Raw genomic sequence first — 17887 nt, forward strand, 5'->3', positions numbered from 1 at the left:
CTGGGGCGAGCGGGAGCGCGGTGTAACGCGCAACAGCTGATCGCCCGCCAATTTACCTGAGAAAAACACAGTTGTTGCTACAAGCAGGGCGTATTCGGTCTCGGTCACTTTCAGTTCCCCCATGCTTCTGTAGAAGTAAAACAGTGCGGAAATAAACTCCTCGGTTATACCTTAAAAATGAAATGAAATAATCAGAATGACATTTCAATGCAGAAACAGGCACTGCTGTTACCAATCTTCTGTCCTAACAGACTCCAGGCCGTTTCATTACATTAAATAGTTTGCAAACTCTGTGAAAACAATGTTAATTTCTAAACAAAAGTTCTATTGCAGATGTACTGTGGAGCTTTTGATATATATATATATATAGCTGAAGGCTTTATCCTAGCAGGCAGGCAAATGTGAACACCATCTCTTCCTTCTGTGAGGATGCAGTGCCTGTGCATGCAACAAAGCAGCTGGAGGGAGGGGAGGAAGAAGAGGTCAGAATGAGCAGTGGCCACGCTGGCAGTGCTGCTCAGAGTGATTAAGAACAGGGCCAGCAAAGCAAAAGATTCCCAAGTATTTTGATTCTGAGACCTCTTGTTACCTGTGGTAGTAGTGGAAGTTGGAGACTCTTCATTGTGAGACATTTCCATGGAAAAAACGTTGGTTTTCTCAAGGTTTTGAACATGACAGCATGGCCCATGATCAGAAAGTCTTACATGACCTGGAACAAGAGAGATGACAGTTGCCAGCCAAGCTTAATGTAATTTTTAAATATTTGTCTGCATCTGTGTGAATTTTTGTGCAGACCATGCAGGTAGAAAAAAAATTGTTCTTTTTGGCATCTAGCACCAAGTTCATTTGTTGCATTATTCCTGGTCAAAATCTTCTGTGTTAAACTTGCCACAATATATATGTCATTAATATAACTAATATTATCCATCCACCCCACAATTTGTGCAAACACTCAAAAATGTTGCTTTTTGTTTGGAACCAATGGGAGGAAAACAGAGATAAATTAATTATTTTTTTTTTTTGTTATGCTCTTTGAAAAAAAAGCCTTTAGAAGGTATGTGGGCGTTACTGGTACTATTTTAAGTACCTCTATGCTTGAACAGGAAATTATTTCAGATTAAGTGAATTACAATGAATGGAAGTTGTTTCAAAATGGCAGAACCTCATACTGGTGTTACTAGAAAACTTGCTAGTCACACTTACTTTCACTCGTCGATGGTTGGCATTCACTAATTCTTTGGTTATATATTTGGGCTGAACACAAAAACATTGCTTCAACCGTTGACCCTTTCAGCAGCGCGATCTGATCTTCGCTAGCTAAACTTTCAAATCCTGCAGAGAAAGATACATGTTAAGCATCAAGGAAGGCTGTGGCTGCCTTGAAGCCCCTAACATGAGTTGATAAAATTAATTTTTTAATAAATGCCTTTACTGGAAAAGAGGAGCCATAGTTAAAAGATGCATGTACCAAAGAATATTGGGATCTTCCTTGCTCATTTGCAAGTTAGAAAAAAAAAAAAAAAGAGGGCACTTGTCAGTGTCCATTGTTAGACAATTCACAGGAAGATACAAGTAAAAACGCTGGGACTAAGCAAGACTTTATTGAAAATTTCTTCTTTATATCTGATTTATAGCACATGGCCTAATACCTTATAAATGTGCTACATTGCTTACTGACTGTAGATTTTTTCCTTATTCATCAATATCTGATCTTTTTAAAAATTGACAGACTGATCTGCACTTACAATTCAAGAGCAAAGGAACTTTATTGACTCTTCTTAATCCTGATCAATCAGGATACATAACAGAAGAAAACAAACAGGGCATCCATTCTTTCAGATCTGTTCCACACAGTAGTGCTAGATTACATCAAATACCTGCTTGAGATCTGTTGATTGACTTTTGTCAATACATTTTACAATGTAAAGAGTAATGAAAAAGTTATTACCCTCCCTGTCAAATGTTATTTTGTCAACTTTACTTTGAAAGGTAGTGAATTTAATTGCATGTTCCCTTGTTCTTTATTAAAAGGAAATGTGACTAGGAGCACCTGGTTAGTCCCTTCAGTGTTGCCTTTTCCTTTGAAGGAACATCTGTTTTTTTCTTGGATGACTGTAATAATTTGAAAACTGAACTGAATTTCAGAGGATGTGTTAAAATAGTAATTCACTCAAGATGGTACTCTAAAGTCCACATACTTTCAGAAGATGTCTCTACTCCATGTCAGAAATGGAAAAGAAATCTAATCATAGCAACCCTTTGAAGTGAATGCTTCTAACTTGTCCTCATGACAAGTAAATGGTAACCCTTCCTGAGTTGAAAGAGAAAATAGTTGAGTGAGAGTTTTCTTAAAGCCTGTATTTTTCTCAGATTCATGCCATCAGTATAGTTTCTGTCTTTTGAAAAGAAAGAGGCACACTATTCTGTAACATTTCCCAAAGGAAAGAACTTACCTGGAAGTCTTTTTGTGAAATCCACTAACACTTGTACATGGACAACGGCTGTCTCAGAGAGACGGAGAAAACTTTCCTCGGGACTTGCAGTTTCTTGTAGCTGCACGAAAGAGCATTTAGACATCTGATATAACCAAGATACAGTGCTTAGCATAGTAATAACAACTTAGCAGTGCAGGCTGATTGTTCTGTATACGTACAAACTTCTTTGCTTCCTCAAGGGGAATTGTGTATTTTTGGTGTGCTGCTACAATGTGGTCAAGAAGCTGATGTTCCCCTGGAGTAAGTTCCATCTTCTCTAGGATCTGTTAAAAAAATAAACCAATCAAGTGACAATGACTTGGGGCAAAAATAAATGATAAAAAGAGGTATTTTAAACAGAAAAATATCCCACTTTTCCAGGTCTTGTTGTAGATGATACATGCTTGCTATTCAGTCCCTCATCTTCCAGTTTTATGCTGCGAAGAAAACTGCTCTTCTGTTTGAAATTCTTCCTGAGCCGCTTTGACTTGCACTGTACTTCAGTCAGCAAACCTGCGAGGCATGAAAGTATGTATCAATATGTATATTTTCAAATAATTACAATTTGAAATAATCACTTTTATTATTACAGATAACATGAATCTTGCATCACAGGAGCCGTCACCTAATAGGGACTTACGCTTCCTAGAGAATATGGCAATGTGCTATTCATTAGGCAAGTTAGTGTTCAGTGTCCACCAAAGGCCTGAGTGTTTGCAGTCATCTTATGTTACCTTCCTTGTGGCTCTGTGACATGTAAGTGTGAGAATATTTAATGAAAAACTATTGTGCAATATTTTTTTTCCCCCCAAACACAAAAGCATATCTGATATGCTTACTGCTGTCCTGTCAAGGTTTGGGACTCTTGTTAGTACTTTCTCTTTTTTCTTGTAATGTCTTTGAACAGCAGTCCTCCTAACTTCAGGAGATGCTTCCCAGCATTGGTGGTTTCTGCAGATGAAGATGCTACAGGTGCTACAGACTCCAAAGTTAAATTTTCCTACAGCTAAATGAAGTTTAGACCAATACCATTTAGGTGTAATGAGAAGGTGTTGACTTTGGAAAAGGTTTTATCTGAGTTGGTTAGTAAAGTAGCCAGCATGGAAGGAACACTTACATTCTGCTAGCATTCCCACAGCTTTACACTTCTTCAGGCGACATTCCTGACACTTCCTTCGCATGTACATGTCCATTTCACAATGACCACCATTCTTGCATCGATACACTGCATTTTTGGTTATGCTGCGTCGAAAGAAGCCTACAGACAAGGATCAGGAATCTAAGGAGCTTTTTCTCATAATGATGTAAAGAAAAGCAGTATTTTGGGGGGTTTTGTTTGGCTGGGTTTTTTTTTTTACAATGGAAACATTACCTTGATTTTAAGTTTGCTTTTTAACAACATGGTTATGTCTTGTTCTTTCTGACTAATATTAATTGCTGTTTTCCTTGCCTGATCAAGACAACTCCCATATAGCAAGTTAAAATATAAGTGGCAAGTAATTATTACTTGTTTTTATGTCATTTTAATCATAAAATTAATAACACTGAAGTAAATCTGTAATAAACGCTCATGAGAAAATCAGCACCTGCTTAAACAGACACTATTCCAATGAATAATCGATGCAAAAATCAGTTGCATGAAATGCTCATATTAAATACATGCTGTGAAAGCATTTCTTCAAAAAATGTTATAAAAATGCGGATCCAGAGTAAGTGTGTTAGATAAAGGGTTCCTTAGATAAATTACAATCCTCCATAGAAACGTCAACTTAAAAATAATGAAATCTGTTTGCTTAAATCACAGATGTGGAACATTGATTAGCACTGTGGGGCCATGGTCCTGGGTAAGATGCAGACCAGCCTATTCTCTTACCTTTACAGCCTTCGCAGGTAAGTGCATTGTAGTGATAGCCTGAGGCCTTGTCACCACACACAACACACAGCTCCTCCTGTCCCTTCAGTCTCAAAGAAGAGTGGTTTAATCTTGGCCGCTTTAGTCCTTGGTATCCACCGTCATCAATGTGGGGAGCCATGAAAGGGGGTTTGCTTAATTCACAGCTGCTGATGACACACTGCCCGTCGCTGTACTGAGAGTCCAGGCTATATGGGCTGTACTGGGGCTGAGAAGGTTGTGACTGTAATACTGGAGGAGGAATTTGAACTGTTGAGTATTGGCAGTAAGGCGCAGTCTGAAAATCGGTGTCTTGCAGCTGATAGTTGATGTGCTCCGGTAAAACATCTAGATACAGAAGAAATTGAAAATGAGAGAAGAACCTGAAGAATATCTCACCATCAGCTACTTTAAAGTTTTAAAATGTTTTGTAGGTTAAATATTTAATCATAAATATTAGAAGAACACATTTTCAGGAGGGCAGTCTGACACATACTTTTAAAATGTGCTACCTGTAATGTTTTGAAGTAAAATCTTAGATGTAGTGAAAATGGCTTGGTAACAGTTTGGGCAATGTCATGTGGGTGCCACTGGATTCTTGTTAGTACATAACTGACTATCACTTGCCAACTGATGATATAGCACCTTTTGATTTTACACTTAAGGGTTGTTTTTATTAGTTGTCCTCTGTACAGAAGCGTATTTTCCCATAAGTAATTGAATTTGTTAATGAGTGAAATGTTTGTTATTGATACATATTTCAGGCATAATTTTGAAAATGTCACATGAGTCTGAGAAAGATGGTCCAGAAATTAGAGAGTGGTAAAAATTACTGTGACAGGAGTCTTAAAGTTGAGATTCAGTAGAGTAAAAAGCAGAGGCTCGTTCTGTTTAGTACTTTTCCACATACAATCCTTTATAGTTAAGAAATTTCATTTTAGCAGTGTGTGTACAGAATTATGAAGAGAGCTTCTTCTGCCTTTCTGTCTGTAGAGTTTTAATTTTATCCAACCCCCCTTAAACCTATTAGGCTATACTGAAGAAAGCTTGTGCAACATGCATCATGTTTCATTCTTCCTTTGGGATTGCTCAAATCTCTGTAAAAACAAAGTGGAAGGGTTTTTTTAAGCAGTTGGGAGGTCTTTTTAATGGGCTGTGTCCTGCTTTTACTCATCCAGAATCAAACTAGTTCTTGCAATTACAGTTCTGTAAGATACAGAATAGCCTTTCTCTATAGTGTATCTATCTGGAATACTGTAATAAAACCTGTAGCTTCTTCATGCCAGTCAAAGGGAGACAGCACCAGTAATGTTTATATGAAATGATCAGTCAGCATAATCACATTGTGTACAAAAAATCTGTATGAGCACATGCTAGTGTATTTCAATGCACTTTCAGTATGGGCTTGATAGTCAAATGTGTAGCTTCTAAGAGCTTGTAAAGATAAACTAAGCTGAAGAAAATAACAGGAATTTCCACAGATGTTCATTTTACTATACTGCTTTTTCATAATACAAAAATTTTGCTTTACTCACCATAATACTGTATGGGCTCAGGAAGACAATACCCATCAGGTACAGTGACAAATGTATTTGCCATATTCTGCTCCCAACTGCACTGTTTCATTGACTTTGCTACGTGATAGACTTTTAAGAAGGCAACCTAGAGGAATGGAAAAGTAAGAGAAACATCATGTGAGAAAGAATCGCTGGGTGGGTTTAGCTACAGAGCTAAAACCAGAAAACTCCAGAATATGAAAAAGTTTGCATATCACAAGAAAATCAGAGGTATGTGCAAAGTCACGTAATACTTTCAATGAGGTTGCAAAACATTTGATTTTCCTAATAGTATGGATTCGGGATCCTGGTTGGATGCTTTGATGTTCACCATAACAAAGTGTACTGAGAGACCACAGTGACACAGTTGGTGCAGTATAGCTATTGAGCTTCGGGGTTCAAAACTTACCTTCTTTTTCAGTAATTTCACTTTATAGAGAGTTTCTGAAAAAGGGTGTTCTAAATATTCTTAAAAGAGTTTTAGGGGGGAAAAAAAAGAATGTCTGTATGGACACCAGCATCAGCTAGGTTTGAGTTTACGTATGTGCATGGACAATCTCTGGTATTGCTTAGCAATTGAGTGGTAGTGGAGTAGCCATTAGAGAAGTAAGTAGGAAGTATTTCCCTTGCCCCCTTGTCCCTCTGCATGTGTGGAATATATGAGAGTCGCTGATTAAAAGTATGTTGTATCTGATGCCCATTGAGTAAGGACTTCACAAGACGATTTGCCAGTCAACTATTCATAGGCTTTCCCTGGGCAGACAGAAAAGATGAAAAAGGCAACTAAGTATTTGGAAAGTACAGAAAAGCAAACGCCTATGTGTGCCACAGGATTCTCTGTATATGCCTCTTGCAGAATTTACAGCAAGTTTGGTTTAAAGATCTTCCTTGAAAGACTCCCATGTTGGGTTTTGTGCAATACCTATATCTAGCTGCAGCTGAGAAAATGCATATATAATTTCAGGGAATCTGACTGAAGTCATGTCTTGAAAGGCAGACATCCCTTCCCCCAAAACTGGACATCTCTTTGGAACTGAACGCTTTCTCTTTGTGTTGTCAGCAGAAGGTGAAAAGATGCAGTGAGGCTGGAATGCTGATTTTTTTGTTATCTCTGCTAGTAAATATTTGTTTGAAAGAGAAATGACTCACTGAATCATGAGGTCCTTATCAGTTAGATCCATTTGGCCTGGGCAAAGTCTACATTTTTCCCTAAAAATGTGTATTTGCTGAAGAAATCTGCTTCTGGATTCCAGTAATTTCTTTAAATAAAAATAATAAAAGGAGCTAAAATAAAATGACACTGATATGGTCTGATAAAAATATTATATTGGGAGTATGAAGTACCTTTTACCAAATGCAAGGTGGTTGGTTGATTCAACATTCTAGATCTTGGAAGCAGACTTCCATTAGGCAAAGTTTCCTCAGTTTAGGTATTGTACGAGAATGGATTTGAGGATTTAGCCCTTCTTACTGATTTTTATGGCTAATAAAAGTTACCAGTTGCAACCACAGAATTCCCAGCTCAGAATGAGTCTTTGTAAATTGAAACTCTTCGATTAAGAGAATGTATTAGTAGTAAATCCAGTGGTTATTTGAGGAATGCTATACTGTCTTGAAGTGAGACTTAATGGTCATGCCTGTGCATGAATGTTAACTGTTTCGTTTTCTGACATTTGAGGATTTAGCATTGACAAGCTTGTTATTCTGATATAAAATAGCACTGGGCTTTTTAAAACACAAAATATAAAGAACAGAATAAGCTATGCAAGGAAGGAACTTAATTTTCTAGGACAGGAAAGTTTTGATTATTTATAAGATTGACTGTCATAGTCAATATAGTCATGAGCCTTTGCCTCACCCTTTATCTGTGAGTCAGTCAGCAGTAGGGAAGCCTCCTGCAAGCTTTAGGAGTCGCTGAAATTTCGTGACGCGTTATGTGCTGGTCTCTCAGAAGTTCAGTAGCCATCCTTAATCTCTCACACCTCACTGGGAGTGAACCATGACCTAAAGGACAATTCTTCAGCCCACACATACATTCATCAACCCTTTGCCATGCAGGCAAGTAAATTCTGCAGGCACACAAAGCTTAGCTACACGCTGTGAAGCTGTGGAATCCTTGACAGAATGTATATATGTGCCCAGTTGTAATTTTCAAATCATAATAACTTGGACAAAGTTGAATTAAGCTTGGAGTAAGAGTTTTGGGTGTTTGGGGCAGTTAAAGTCATGCCATTCCCAAACCAAAATACTTTGTGCCCACTTTTCTCTTTTTTGTGTACTCAAAATATAGCCATACGTTTTGTGTATGTGTGCTTTAAAAAGGAAGCAAAAGAAAAAAAAAAATATATTCCCAGACATGATACATAAAGGTCTTTAGCCTAAAAAGTGGAAATTACTGAAAACAAAAGAGGATGAACTTTTTAAAACTTATTTTGTAGAATCACAAGCAGTAACACAGTTAGGATGAAAGTCTTTAGTCCTCAGTCGGACACGTTGACCTGAAAGAAAATGCCGTCTGCATAAAGGTACATGCTGTTCCCTGCTTTTCCTTCTTCTCGGTTACTTCTGAGATGCTCTTTCTGCTGTTTGTTTGTTTCATTTTAATTCTAAATGCCATTTAAAAAATTTTAATTAAAATTATTTTTAATTTTAATTTGTTTTTAATTTTAAAACCTACATGTGAGAGAATTTATTTTTTTTTATTTTAATTTTTTTTTCAGAAGAAGATGTGATCTAGACTCTAGGTTGCTTAAGGACGTTTGAAAGTGTTGCACTTTTACAGGCTTAGTTTTGACAGTAATCAGTCTTCTGAACTAACAATGTTCAATATAAACTGGAATGTGTGTTGATTCAAGGGGTTGGGTATCCATCTAATACAGAAATTTAGCAACACTCAGTTATTAGTCCTAACTGAAAGACTTTTCAATTTATCAAAGCTGGAAGTCATTAAAGAAAATAAGCCATTAAGTGATAAAAGTAAAGTAGAATCACAAACCAGTTACTTAACAGAATGTACATGTTCAGACTAGCATACATACCGTACATTTATTTATTGTTATTTATGGTGCAAGATGTTTTTATAATTTTTATTGCTATAAAATACCATATCACAAAGTAACATATCATAAACTTATATTATTAAATTTATTAAGATGCAAAACATACCTCTTGTGGAAGACGCTCCAGGGAGCTCTTTAAGAGGTATGTATTGACAGTACTTTAACTGCTATCGTAAATATTTTGACAGTTGAGTCACAGGGAAATTTCTTGTTTACAGGGAATTTTAGGAACTCAAGCTGAAGGTCTTCAACATTTATTTAACACACCTTGTGGCATGTTAATGATCATGTAGGGGAACTAGATAGCACATTTCAATCTCAGTATTAATCACTGTGCTTTTTTACTTCTGGAAAGCATTGCTTCATTTTTTAATTTGAGAAATTTAAAGCAAAAACTGAAAAAAAAAATTTACTGAGCACAATCAGTGGCAATTATGTGCGATACCAGGTGATATATTCGGTTTCACTGAAGCAATTCAGTGATCACTGATTACTGTAATTAAAGAATGATTTTTCAGGGGAAGCTGTAGGATCACTTGATTCATCCTATACACAGCTTATATGCATTATTAAGGTTTTATCTGTTTCTCCCAGTTTTAATGTGCCAAGAAGCTCCCCAAAGCTGCTGTTTGAAGAAATCCCACTTCTTATTAAATGTGCTCCTTCCTTGTCATATAATAACCATAATAGGAATAGGCTTATTTCACTAATGGACTGTGTTGCAGTTGTCTTGAAATCTTCCTTTGGAATTGTTACCCCATGAATAATTATTTCAAAGTTATAATTTTTATACATTGTAAAATAAGAGGTTAGAAGTTGTTTGAAACTTACCTTTTTCCAGGTACTTTGGGGAAGGGAAACAAATTTAAAAGTTGTTTTACTTCACTCTGTGTGTCAAATGAAGTACTGTTGGAACAAATTCTTGGCAGTAGGATACCAAATTTAAAAGTTCATGTTTTCTCTTTTCATTTAGTCAGCCGTTTAAAAAGAAATTTAAAAAAAAAAAAATAGAAAGAAAAAGAAGAAAAAAAGCCCAATGCCTGAAATATTTTCACATGACAAACTGATTTGTGGCTAGAGCAGTAATTTATAATCCCAGAGCATTCAGAAAAGTAAATTAAATACTTACGGTAGTTCCAGAGAGTTTCTTGCTTCCAGAGTTGAGTCTGCTGGGCTGTAGCACTGATCCTAGCTCTGAGTCCAGCTGGAGCAAACTGGGCCTTTTCCCTATTTATCAGTTTCTGTGCATACACTGGGCTCCAGACACTCCGCAGAGCAATGCTACGGCTCTGAGGCACAAACTTCCCACACAGCCTTTTCTGGGGTCGAAGCAAGGGCAGCTGCAAGTCCACATAAATCAAATAATAACTGGGTCATCAGGGACAGAGGCCATGGGGACCCTCACGTCACTATTTCCCAGAGTTCTCCCTGTCCAATTACTAAATATTCTGCGTTCTTGGTAGAATTTAAAATTCTCCCATTTTGATTGCTTAACGTTGACATGTGTGAGTGTTAATGGATAATGTTCATTTCCTGGGCAGAGAAAATACTGCAGTAGTATTATTTGGAGATATCTGCATGACAAAATAATATTTCCATGTAGTATGGCACCATTTAGAAATCTGTTGGTCCTTGGAGGAGGAATGGTTGAGTCTGGCTTTCAAGAACAGAAAAGATTGACTCACAGATGTTATTTGAGCATCTTGTGGGGGTTTTTTGAGCTTCCAAATGCTCTGCATTGATAATGTGTGGTGACAGAGGGCTGGAATGCATAGATTATGCAGCAGAGACAATGATCTTGTAAGTTTAATTATGATCAGCATTTGTCTTTTGTAAAAGCAGCCTTATACAGCAACTTATTAAGATCTCAAAAAAACTTCAGTGGTAAAAATGAATTTACAATTGTTAGAACTAAGCTTTTTTTCGTAGCAGCATCTCTTTCATATGTACCATTGGCTTTTTCATCCAGCTTTGCAGCCTTTCTCACAAAAGTTGGAAAAACAAGCAGAGGTTTGTGAAATATTGCCTTTAGCTTTTAAATACTACTAACTTTTTTTTAGTACTTTTTCTGACAGAAGATACCTTACTGGTAAGCTGTTCAAATGTAGCAATGGGATGTGGGTATTTAAAGCCTACTGACTCCCGGTACCTGAAGGTATCTAATCCCCATTCTGTTCAACGTTATAAAACCTAGTGGATTCATAGTAAATTCAATTTCTAAAATAAATATATAAGAACCTAAAACTCAGTTGTAGTAGAAATTAACTGCAGTGCCACATTATGTATTAGCCCACGGTCATTCACTCCAACGCACATGCTGTCCTCATAGCTGCGATAATAAAACTGTTTTGCATAGTCATGCAGTGATTCAGATCAGGTGACGGGTCCATGTTAAATACATGTATTTACATTATTTTAACAGGTGACTTCTCCTATTCAAAGCTTAGTGTGACAATAAAAATGGGAGACCTGAGAGCGCACCTGAGTCACATAAAGAACTGCTGCAAAGAAGGGGAAAAGAAACTGTTTTCCATGCTTGTAAAGAATCAAGAAATAAAAAGCTTATTTAGGAGTAAGGAAGATTTAAATTAGATACTAGAGAAAGCAATTACGGTGGTAAAAATAGCACTGGATTAACTTGCCTGTACAGTCTTCATCACCGGATGTTTTGAAGATCAGTTTGGGCTACCTGATAGAACTTACGAATTGTTCTCAGTTATTTTGATCTGTAAAGGAGGAGAAAGGACTTTCAAGATCTAGCTCTGTCTTCTGTTGTTTTTCCTTACATAGGTCAGTTTTGTAAAACACCGATAAAGTCTCTGATCAGTAACACGCCTAGTGCCGTTTTAATGGGCAAAGGAAATAATCGTATACTTCAAGCATGCTTTACTAGAGGTGAGTAAACAAAATGTTACTCATAAATACGGCTTGAAAATATTAGCTAAACAAGTTCATGTCATGAGCCAAAATCTAGAAGTGTCACTGAACTGGAGAATAAGGGAAACGCATGTTTTCCATAGAAAATAATCAGATCGGATGACATTGGTCTGACCCGAGCACCTTGTGCTGCACCGCTTTTGCAGCCTCATTTCCAGCATTAATGTAAACAGCGAGCTTCTGTGCAGTCTAACCTACACAGAATGTCTATGTTTATGCAGTTAGGTCTAAGAATTTGATGAGTGCTGAAACTGCAGATCAAGAAAGAGCTTCCCTAGATCAATACCTGTTGAGGGAATTCATTTTCAAGCTAAGCAGAATTTTTTGTTCATCTGAGCTAGAGATTTTAGATCTGTCCAACTTGATTGGTATCTGAATAGTTAAAGGAAACCATATCTACTCCAGCTGGATCTTTTCTACATAACTGACCCGTTCGGCTTGATCTGGTATTGGGTTGTTTACGTAACTTCAGTAATTAACCACTATCAGCCTCATTAATGAAACATAAACCACCTCTTCTGCTCATTTATAAAGCATTTGTCAAACAAAACTTAAACAAAGGGCAGAATCTCAGCAAAGTAACAGTCCTTCAAAAGCTACTGAGACTCTGACTGCAAGTCATTACGGTCACTTTGTTGTTGTTGTTCAGTAAAAATGAAACAGAAGCGATGGCATTGTCTGTTGCTTTTGGCTAACTTTTCACAAAAACATCTGAGATCTGTCACATGAGGGCAATGATGACTGGACAACTGTTTTGGCCATGTCAGTACAAAATACTGATGTTCCAGCTCATTACGGTAAATCATTAAATGATGAAAGCAAGAGTCAAATACTAAACAGTCGGGAGCCTTTGGAAAACTAACTGCTAATTACAGTAATTGTTGTTCTATGTGAGTTAAAGGTTATATTGAAATATGGATTATTTCATTATAGGATTAACTCTGTCCTGTTAGCAAACTGATTGAGTATTAACAATACAGCTTATGTATTAAAATTATCTAACTTCATCCTTACCTGTTTTTGGTTTAGAGAAATGAAATGTTTGAGAGACATAAAATACACTGGCAGACAAATGCATGCCAAAAATGTGTGTTCTGAGAGCTACTTGCATTTACAATTTGTTAAGGAACTCATGAAAAAAAAATGCAAGCTTTCTGTTCACCCTCTCTTCTGGATTATTTATTAATCTTCAAAAGGTGCAGTGGTTCTGGCACAGTTAGGATATTCTGCATGGCAGAAGGGTGAGAAACATGTGCTTGTTTTGTTGTCATTTGCCTATTTTGCCTGCAGCAGAGAGAGAACCTTGTTTGGTTCACTTGAGACTTAGGAATGTGAGTGTAGTAGGTCAGGGACTATCTTTTTCTGCACACATGTATGGCCTCTGTTGGATGGGGCTCCAGCCAGACTGAAGTGCTTAAGATCCAATGTAATGCTTCTAATGATGAAACAAAACATAAAAAAAAGATGCTATTTGTACTACAAGTTCACCCAGTACTTCCCCCATTCTGTAGCTTTTATACGTGTACTTGTTTTTGTAACTTCAGGCAACAAGGTTTGTGTGTCATTTCTTTTGAACACTGGTTTGCAAAACTTTTATCTTCCCTACATACAGCTTTTTAAAGCTGTACCGTTATCTGCACAAATTAAAGAAAAATAGTCTTTACAGAGCAAAAGTGTTATGTTTCAGCAGAGGAATGGCAGTGAGACTAGCCAGGGAAATTTCATCAGGCAGCACCTTTCCACGTGAATTTATGTAGTGTTCAAATATGAAATTATTCAGCTATTCCCCCAAAAGGGGTGACAGGGGATCTATACAGTGAACAGCTCCCATTCAGCATTGTAGAGCGTATGTTCATTCAGTTGGTTTAGTGTTAAGATAATACACATACTCTTCTGTTTTGCATCAGACAAATCATCACAGTCAAATTAGAAGCAATTCAGGAGAAGATGAAAGTTCTCATTAAGTTCTTAAACGCTTTCCTGGCATGAAATAATGGAGACCATATCAGACCAGAGAGAAAAAAACCAATTTTGATCTTTATAAGAATGATGTTCTTTTTTTCTTAATCATGAAGGTGTTGTTTAGTTTCACTATGCATTTGCTTACAGGCTTTTCACAAGTCTTGAAGAGCTAAACACTTGACTTATGTTGGATTTAATGAAAGAGCCAAACTGCTTTAAACTTACTTGAAAATCTCAAGACAACCTACAAAATTTTCCTGGTCCTTCTGTGCATTCCCTTAAGCTTGGTATACAGGACAGTCCCACTACCTTAAGGTAGAATAGGTACTAATAAGCCCGTCTATTCAAGACTAACAAAATGTATGGGTGTCCTTACTTTTCAATACCCTGTGCCAAATCTATGTGTTTCCCCTTGGCAGGAAGACCAAGGTTTGTCAGTAAAACGCTCCAGTGCATCGGTATTCAACAAGGCACAATGTGGAAGAAAGTAAAGATACCAGCTAAAGCTTGATTGCGATCTCCCGCGATGATCTCGGAACTGGTAGTCCATAGAGAGTACCTGTAAATGTAACTTCAAGCATCGAGGTTCTTAAATGACTGTATTTCTTTGTAGGTACAGCAAAGAGAAGCCAAGTCCTGGACCCAATTTCCATCAAGCAGAGTATCTTGACACTCTGTATTAAGCATTACAAAATAATTATTGTGGAATCCCTTGGTCAGCATTTTATCAGCAGTGGAGGCTTGCTGCTGAGAGACTGAAATAGCTGGATATATCAATTTATCAGTTACAATGTTTTCCCTTTTTTTCCAGCCTGGATTCCATCTTAAGGACATTTGTTTTAATAGTAAAAGGAATATTGGACTCATAAATGTAAATGCTGTGGTGCAATGGGTGACTCTTCAAGATTTATCAAAACAGGATAATTAAGATGAACAATAAGATGGAGTTTCTTGGTAATAACTTTTGTCACAGAGTGACTCTGTTTTATGCAACAGTAATCCACCTTGAGGTGTAGGCTAGGAAGCAGTCAAAAAGTGTTGGGGTGTGTGGTGTGAGAGAGAAGTCTGGTTTGCTTTTTAAACAAGCTGTAGCTACTGAAGTATTTGGCTGCTAGATACGCAAGGAAGGACTTGCAGTGGAAATTAGAAATACCGCGTTCAGCTTTTGAAAAGCTAATGTCTGCTGCGTTACTGTGTGAGTAATGCATAGCTCTTTCAGAGACTCAGCCAAAAATTTTCAAACTCTGCTGACCACACCTATGGTTAACATGATTTTACCCAAAACCCAAGAATTGTCCTAGAAATTTGCCTGTGGCCATTTCCAACCATTCAATCCCTCTGTGCATTATTATCCATCATTTACTCCTCTGCCACTTCCTCGGTAAGTTGCGGGCATTACCTGGTGCACATTGTTTCAACGTCCTCGGTACCGATGCCTGAACTCATCCCAGGTTTACAGGTACCGTGTTGTGCTCCGGATTCTCTGCTGTATCTGTTACTAATCTCTTTTGGTCTCTGTAGATTCCTCTCCTTTTTGATTTTCCTACTGCGAGCAAGAACCTCCTCAGCTGTACTCAGGAATGCTATGTATTTATTCCATCACAGAAATACCATTTATGATTTTTCAAAGATGGCCTAGAAATGTTTTGGGTCCTGTAGCAGCTTTGCTGTTTTGGAGCACCTCAGAATGCTTCTATCCAGCGTACACTCTTCCTGCTAGAACAAGTCCGTGTTCTGTTTGACAAAATACAGCCATGTGGTTAAGAGTTATTAAAAGCATTAAAGCATTAACCTCTTGTAACCCCATTTTTCACTTTGTACACATACATAAGTGTTTAATCGAACTGAAGTTAAACACTAAAAAGTTTGAGAGGCCAAATTTATACATTCTCTTCAGTTTATACAGAATTGATGTGATAAGCCAAAGGAATTATGAGTCACCACTACTCAGAAAATGCTCGTCCGTTGATTTGTTTAAGCCCTGTTGCTACATACTAGAAGTTTTGGTGACAAGCATTCCCAGCATTTAAATCAAGGAGCTTTTTCCTACTGGGATCCAATCTGTGTCCTGGCGCCACACTAGCTTATTCTGCTGTCCTCTGGAAGTTGAACAAATGATTCTGTGTCAAAAGATCTGCTGGGGAGAGGGTGAGCCACGTCCTTGAGTGAGAACACAAGACGAAGCACTGTGTGGTGGCAATACCACGGACTCCCATCTTCTCATTCTGCAATTTTCTTTCAAGGAGCCAGGATCCCACAGAGGGACTGCACCGATCCTGAAATGAAAGTCTGAGCTAGCAGAGCTGGCCCTCGTCTCCCTTGCTTGTCTCTGCTTGGCATGGAAGGCCAGGATGTCCTCTGTGAAGCCAGGGAAGAGTGAGCATCAAATCACAGGGATCAATGCGAGGAACAGAATCGGCCAGGCGTTCAGACCTAGAATCCAGGCGCAGCTTCTGCTGCGGTGTAACGATCCTTCAAGCTGCACAAACAGGTTGTTCCTTAGCTGACTTCCTGGTAGATGTGAATTGGAATTTCCAGTTGCTGCATTTCTAAGTGGCTCATCGAGTGCCTCCCTGCTGTAAAGCTGAATGAGGTGGAATCTTAGCGATTGCGTGTTTGATTTCACAGAACTTCCTGATGCTGAATAAGGTGAAAACCAGGGAGATTTGGAACAGGTACACACACACCATACCACGTAGCTGCCTCAGGCCTGCTCCTGTGTGGCCGCTCAAAGGCTCTGCAAAAACTGATGTACTGGCAGGGGCTTTAGAGGCAGCCACGGAGTTGGGAGCCCAGGCAGGGTGAAGGAGCAGTAGGTGCTGAACTGCACAGGTGAGGTCATTTGGGGATATAATGGCAGGGACAGAGAGTGGCACAGGGGAAACAAGCGTTGGCTAAAACGTAGGGATGTCACGGCTATTGCCAACCTGTTCGATAACCAGAATGGTAAACACAGTAATATCTGCCCGTTTTCCAAATGTTTGTGAATCGCCCATTATGAAAAAGGAATTCTGATAACAAGTTGTCTTAACTTTTTAGTATTCTCTAATAAGAAGAAAAATAAGGAAGGACCAGAAGTTAAAACATGCTATAAAGCATGGTCTAGACCTTCAGTTCAACACAAGTTACTGTAAAGCAGCATTACATTTCCCAAATTTGCAAAATATGTCATACTTTGCTAATTACTCTGATGAAATACTGCAAATGCAGCTGCTTATTCTCTTCCGGTTTGTATGTATGTTTTGAAATTGTTATTTATATAAAATTATCTTATTTAGCACCTCTGCACTAGGCTTGATTCTCTCTGGGATCATAAACTTTTACCTGGTAAAGCATCCTAGATTTTTCTAGTGTCTGTGCGAAGGGGAATTTAAACCTGAAAGATGCCTTAAGTCATCAGTGAACTGGTAATACTAAATAAACCTTTTGTGGCACAAAGTTATGCAAAGCATGGAGGACATCACAGATCAGTAACAGTAGCTTTAGTTAGCAAATAAATATCAAAGAAGCAAGTCAGCATTACAAAGCTTGTTATTTTAACTGGAGTAGAGGATGTTTACTGTTAAAAGGGACAAACAAGGATATTAGATAAGATGACAGCTCAACAGATCTCAGCCCAGAATTTATCACACGCTGTTTAAGGGGGTATTTAACAAGATAACCGGAACCCCCCTGGGTCAGGGGTGCGTGCCCTTTGCAAACAGGCTGCACCGCACAAGCAGCGTTCGTTTGAGCCGGAGGTTTTCCACCCGGGGTTCCTCTCGGCGAGCCGCGTTGCGAAGCGCTCCCGAGAGCGCGCGCCCTGGGGAGCTGCGCGCCTGTCGCGCGGGAAACGCGCGGCGCTGCGCTCCTGCGGACAAGGGCGCGTTTAGAGGCGGCGGGCGCTAACCTGGAGGAGGCTGCTTTGTCACGCTGCTGCCCCGGGGAGGGTGCTGTCCCCTGCCCCCCGGCAGAAAAACGCCAAAGCGCTTTGAATTTCCCCTGTAAAACGGCTCGGTTAGCGACCCG

General features: G+C 38.5%; 1 protein-coding gene across 1 annotated transcript in view; it reads right to left on the reverse strand.

Moving 5' to 3' along the window:
- Nucleotides 1-5991, reverse strand: part of LOC104126804 (bile acid receptor-like) — a 6878-nt gene extending 887 nt beyond the window's left edge. Inside the window, exons 1-9 of the mRNA XM_009639409.1 lie at nt 5901-5991; nt 4348-4713; nt 3592-3732; nt 2848-2987; nt 2654-2758; nt 2454-2553; nt 1204-1332; nt 590-709; nt 57-170 (exon numbers count right to left, since the gene is read on the reverse strand). Of these exons, the coding sequence (XP_009637704.1) occupies nt 57-170; nt 590-709; nt 1204-1332; nt 2454-2553; nt 2654-2758; nt 2848-2987; nt 3592-3732; nt 4348-4713; nt 5901-5991 (1306 nt within the window). The remainder of the gene's footprint in view (nt 1-56; nt 171-589; nt 710-1203; nt 1333-2453; nt 2554-2653; nt 2759-2847; nt 2988-3591; nt 3733-4347; nt 4714-5900) is intronic.
- Between the last annotated feature and the right edge of the window lie 11896 nt (nt 5992-17887).

Source organism: Egretta garzetta, unplaced genomic scaffold, assembly GCF_000687185.1.
Source record: "Egretta garzetta isolate BGI_Z169 unplaced genomic scaffold, ASM68718v1 scaffold245, whole genome shotgun sequence".
NCBI classification, from domain to species: Eukaryota; Metazoa; Chordata; class Aves; order Pelecaniformes; family Ardeidae; genus Egretta; species Egretta garzetta.